The sequence below is a fragment of the Gossypium raimondii genome, chromosome 3 (genome assembly GCF_025698545.1).
Source record: "Gossypium raimondii isolate GPD5lz chromosome 3, ASM2569854v1, whole genome shotgun sequence".
NCBI lineage: Eukaryota > Viridiplantae > Streptophyta > Magnoliopsida > Malvales > Malvaceae > Gossypium > Gossypium raimondii.
In genome coordinates this window covers 35,206,419-35,211,987 of record NC_068567.1, presented here as the reverse complement: position 1 = coordinate 35,211,987, position 5,569 = coordinate 35,206,419, and the positions used below count along the sequence as shown (strand labels likewise).

Genomic DNA, 5,569 nt, shown 5'->3' with positions numbered 1-5,569 from the left:
ACAAATATAAAAGTATGAACAATACCACGTAAGAGTCAGTTTAGAGACTCACCGGACATCCATGAATAACGGCTTTAACTCCAGATTCAACATCCAATATGAAACTGCAAAGACCACTACTTATAAAATATAGGGACACCATTAAAACTTATTTGTATAACCTTTACCATCATCTCAGACCCAGATGACCCCATGTAAAGCTTTACTTCTTCGTCTTACTGTTCATGCACTCTTACAGACTTAGTCTTTCATAACATAACATACAGAGTCATAAAACTTACCCAAACACAAATCATCTTTTCATAACAACCCAGAATCGTAACTTCCAGCTTAAGGAAGGAAGAAATGCTTACAGTTCCTTAAGAGTCGAATAATAGCACTTTTTGAAAAATGGAGAAGATAACTCCCCCACACTTATCCTGAATACAAATATATATACAGCCTAAGTCCTTATTGGAATTTGACACGTGTCACATTCTTTCAAAATTTTCCCTATAATAGCCTATAGCCTCTGAGAAAGACATAAGTGAAGGTCCAATATTTTAGTTACTCCATTACTCAATCCAGTTAACTTCTAACTAAATCACCTTGTATCTTATCTTGAATACTTACAACATGATCAGCACAGAAACTTAAACAAACTTGGCGGACATCACCCTTGGCGTTAATTTAACTTACAAATTTCTCTTACTTGAATTTTCTCCTTATGACTCCACTTTCTCAGATAAATCATTACTTAATATCCTGACTTCGTTTATGCGCCCAAATCTATATTCCATAAGAAACAATTGGAGGATAGAACCGCGCCACACAATTTTTTTAGGTACGTGTCAAAACTTATAACCTACCAAATTGGGGTAATACAAACATAATGCAGTTACAGATTGTTTTCGCATCAAGTCTCTGATGGTCTTGCGTCATATGTGCAGCAATGCATGTATGAGGCCCAACAAATTTTCAGACCTCTCACAGTTGTGACATCTGGATAAATGCAGCTAATACCCGTCAGTTGCGCCCTTCTGCAAACCTCCAACACTCCCCAACATATAATTTTGAATTAGATACAGTGACTTCATAGTCCACCGACACCTTCATGTTATACCGCTTGATGGCAAATACACAATCCTCCTTGTTTGTGAATTGTTGGCCTATGAACAACTCTTTCGATTCGAAATTTGTTGCCAATCGGTAAGAAGGTATTATATTTGGGTACTCAGGGAACTCAAATGCATGCGCCATATAGGGCTATGCATTATTCGGTTAAAACTGAAATTTTTCAGTTAACCGACCGAGTTCGATTAATCGATCGGTGAACAGAAAAAATTCGGTCGGGGGTCGGTTAAATTTTTTTGGTTTGTTTGGTTAACGATTAAATCGGTTCGAAACAGACCGGTTAACCAAAAAAAATTTGGGTAAACCGAAATTAACAGCATAGGGCCTAAACCCAGCCCAAATTTAAACCTGCTGGCTGCTGTCCAATGTCCATTTCTGATTTCTCAGCACAGCCCAACTACTACCCCTTCTCTACTTTCACTTTCACTTTCAATTTTCACTCACACACTTAACACCCAACCCCCCTAGCCGTAAATCATTCCTTCCTCTCAATCTCAGTCGAATCCCACCCTAAATCACACACTTAAACTTTCACTCACACACTATTTCTCTTACGTCGGAGTCGTCGAGTCAGAGTGTCGGACCACCACACCAATAGGCAATACCAAGACCCAGGGCCAGGTTTGCTTTCTTCAAATTTCCCTTTCTTTTTTTTTTCCAATTTCTTGAATGGGTCTGTAGTTGACTGATATAGATAGTATTCGTTTTTTTTTTCTAATGGAAAAAAATGGAAAAGAGGGTCAGCTCCAAAAGCTGTTTGGACAATGAAAGTAAGGGCTAATAGGTAAACAAAGGAGACAACTCTTGAAGAAGACATTGCAGAGATTGTATGTAATGTAGCTTATTTGTTTAAAGTTTAAACCTTAAGGCCATGCAAAACTGTTATTTATAGGGAAAAATTATCCAGGTTTGACGGAGGAGGTTGATAGGCTAAGGGTTGAAGAGGCTAACATTTTCAATTATTTTTATTGAGGAATTAATTAAGGCTCTAAGATAATGCTGTAAATAATGGGTTAGGCTGAAAACGCACTTAAACCATTATAAATACACATATATTTATTTGATCTTTTAGGTTAAATATATATGACGATTTTAAGTATTTAAGCTTTTAATAATTAATAACATAATAATAAAATATTTTAAAATGATATAAGATTCACAATTAATTTTTTATACAAATGAACAAATACATTATAATAGCTGAGAGGAGAAAAGGTTTACAAACAAAAGAATTAAACCCAAAACGTGGTGACAATTAAGAAACCCACACAAGTTTACTATTGAGGCAGTGACATAATTGGCATAAAATTTTAATTGTTATTTTGATTTTTGACAGTTATAGATCTTCCCAAAATTATTGTTATATTGCAATAGAATTATAATTTATATAAAATAAATTAAATATATTGTAATACGACAATATAAATTTGAAGGCGGTAAAACTATTAATTTAATTTAAAAATAAAATATGTAATAAATTAAATAAAAGAATAAAAAACCAAACATTATAAAAGAAATAAAATGAAATTATAGGAAGACAGAATAAAACATAAACTCCCTAAAAGAATAAAAATTGAACTTTTTAATGTTGTCGTTATCATCTCAACCAATAAGGATTTTTGCTCGTCCACTTGTTTAATTGCTATTACAAATAATTACAGTTTAACTTTAGTTTGTTCATTCAACTCCACAAGAAAAAACAATGGTACTATCAAATAATAAAAATAAAAATAAAATAGGCTTTCTTGATGAATTACAATATAGATCCTTTTTAAATGTATTCGCATCATTATTAGGTTCTAAAGTCATGCAAATTGCAATGGTTTATGCGAGGAATTAATTATTTAATTATAATAATTAGTGATTGGTTAAACGTGATTGATGCATGGATACTTATTAAATATTGAGTGTTGGAATTTATAATTTTTAAGAAATACTGAGTGTTTATCTATTTGATACATTATGCTGATTAATTTATTATATATTTTTTTCTTGCAGAATGTCAACCGAACTAACATCTATTAAGCGTAGTGTTACACCTCCTATTTCGGTAGATTCTGAAAATCGGGGGTTAGAGCTTCAATCCAAACAAAGGGGACTACGTCCGGGAAAAGAAAAGCCCCTCCTCAAAGGTCAGAAGTTTGGTCTCACTTCACTAAGTTTATTAATAGTGAGGGTGCAAGTAAGGCTAAATGTAATTATTGTGATAAGGAATTTTGTTGTGATATGAAAAAAAATGGTACAGGGTCATTGAAATATCATAGTGGTTCATGTAAGAAAAATCCTAGTAATGTTGTTGACACTAGTCAAGGACAACTAGTTTTACCTAGAAAGGGAGTTGAAGGGGGGGAAGGGAATCTTTCAACTTGGAGATTTGATCAAGAAGCATGTAGGAAAGGATTAGCACAAATGATTCTGATTGATGAATTACCTTTCAAGTTTGTTGAAAGTGAAGGTTTTAAGAAATTTATGTTTGTGGCATGTCCTAGGTTTCATATTCCTTCATGAACTACTATGACTAGGGATGTTTATCAATTGTATTTAGATGAAAGGGTCAAGATAAAACAACTTTTGAGAAGTTCTTGTTCTAGAGTTTGCTTAACTACTGACATATGGACTTCTTTGCAAAGAGTTAATTATTTGTGTATCACTGCTCACTTTATTGATAACGATTGGAAATTGAATAAAAAGATTTTAAACTTTTGTCCAATTTCTAGTCATAAGGGTGAGTCCATTGGGATGGTGATTGAGAAATGCTTGTTGAATTGGGGGATTGATAAGTTACTTACTGTTACTGTTGATAATACAAGTTCAAATGATATTGCTATTGGTTATTTGAGAAAGAAATTTAACCCTCGAGGGGGTTTAGTTCAAAATGGAAAATATCTTCATATGAGATGCATGGCACACATTGTGAATTTGATTGTTGTTGAAGGCTTAAAGGAAATGAATAAATCTGTTGAATGTGTTGGGGGGCTGTTAGATATGTGAGACAATCTCCAGCTAGATTACAAAAGTTTAACGAGTGTGTTGTGGTGGAAAAGATAGAGTGCAAGAAGATGTTGTGTCTTGATGTTTGTACTAGGTGGAACTCGACCTACTTAATGTTAGACACTGCTCAGAACTTTGAGATAGCTTTTGAGAGATTTGAGGAGCAAGATACAAACTTTAGAAATTTGAACTTGAAAGGGAGAGGGTTGGCCTAGTGTGGATGATTGGGATAATGTTAGAAACTTGAGGGATTTCTTGGAACACTTTTATGGAGTCACTTTGCGTATATCTGGCACTTCATATGTCACGTCCAATAATTTTTTTGATGAGCTTTCCGAAATTGATATTCTTTTACGAGATGCTCAGTTAAATAGTAATATTGATTTCAATGTTATGACCATCAAGATGAAAGAGAAGTATGATAAGTATTGGGGTGATATTGATAAGATGAATTTGCTTATGTTTGTTGCATTTGTTTTAGATCCTAGACAAAAACCAAAGTATCTTGAATTTGCACTTAGTGAAATGTCTAGTTCTGAAAAAGCTTGTGAAATGATGAAAAAATTGAAGGAATCTTTGTATGAATTGTTTGACGAGTATAAGCCTCCACTTCATAGTACTTGTAGCCAATCGAGTGTGCCAACACATGTTTCTTTCGGTGAACCACAACAAAAAATGAAAAGGAGAATGCAAGCTTTGTATAAAAAGCGTGAGTTGGAAATTTGTGGTGAGGATAAAACATCTGAGTTGGATAAATATCTAGCTGAGGCTAATGAGGAATTTGTTGAAGATTTTGATACTTTATTGTGGTGGAAAGTGAACAGCCCTAGATTTCCCACTCTTTCAAAAATTGCCAGAGATGTGTTAGCTATACCGGTTTCTACGGTTGCTTCAGAGTCTGCACTTAGCACCGGGGGATGTGTGCTTGATCAATATAAGAGTTCTTTAACTCCTAAAATTGTACAAGCTCTTGTGTGTACTCAAGATTGGATTCGAAAATCATCATCACAAGAAGAGATAAAAAAGATTGAAGAACAAATCCAAGAGCTTGACAAGATTGAAAATGGTATGTTTATTGTTTTATTTTAATAGTTTCAATTTTTTTTAACCATATTACTCCTACTTATTTAATTGATTCAATGTTTAGACATTTCTTGGAATGCATTAGAGCCTACCCTAGATTCATGAGCTTTCGTGAGTTGAAGGGTATGCTTACTATCTTATTCTTGTTAATTTATAATCTATTCGTTTGTTCATATTATTTGATTTTTTTTAAATGCGTATATTTCTATTATATGCTAAATTTTTGCACATGTTTTTTTTTAGGTTTAATGCAAATGGAGATATTTTGGAGAGATGAAATGGATATAAATGGAGAATATTAAAGACTTATATTTTAATTATGTGTTAATTCAAGACTTATGTAATGTTTTTAATTATGTAGTGATTCAAAGACTTATGTAAT

The 5,569-nt window shown here is 33.2% G+C and overlaps 1 protein-coding gene across 2 annotated transcripts; it reads left to right on the top strand.

The window, feature by feature from the left end:
• The first annotated feature begins 4,296 nt into the window (after positions 1-4,296).
• Positions 4,297-5,569, top strand: LOC105794152 (zinc finger BED domain-containing protein RICESLEEPER 3-like). 2 transcript variants are annotated; one of them, XM_012623176.2, is made up of 3 exons: positions 4,297-5,170; positions 5,252-5,310; positions 5,431-5,569. In XM_012623176.2, exons 1-2 carry the CDS (start codon positions 4,498-4,500, stop codon positions 5,290-5,292), a joined length of 714 nt encoding a protein of 237 aa, XP_012478630.2. In that variant the 5' UTR covers positions 4,297-4,497; the 3' UTR covers positions 5,293-5,310; positions 5,431-5,569. The 2 variants fall into 2 exon arrangements, with proteins under 2 accessions (XP_012478630.2, XP_012478629.2); XM_012623175.2 differs by lacking the exon at positions 5,252-5,310.

Excerpts from the sequence above, each read along its gene's own strand:
- LOC105794152 (XM_012623175.2), top strand. The coding sequence starts at position 4,498 with ATGACCATCAAGATGAAAGAGAAGTATGATAAGTATTGGGGTGATATT. Across the intron at positions 5,171-5,430 it reads GCTTGACAAGATTGAAAATG|GTTTAATGCAAATGGAGATA; the intron begins GTATGTTTATTG and ends GTTTTTTTTTAG.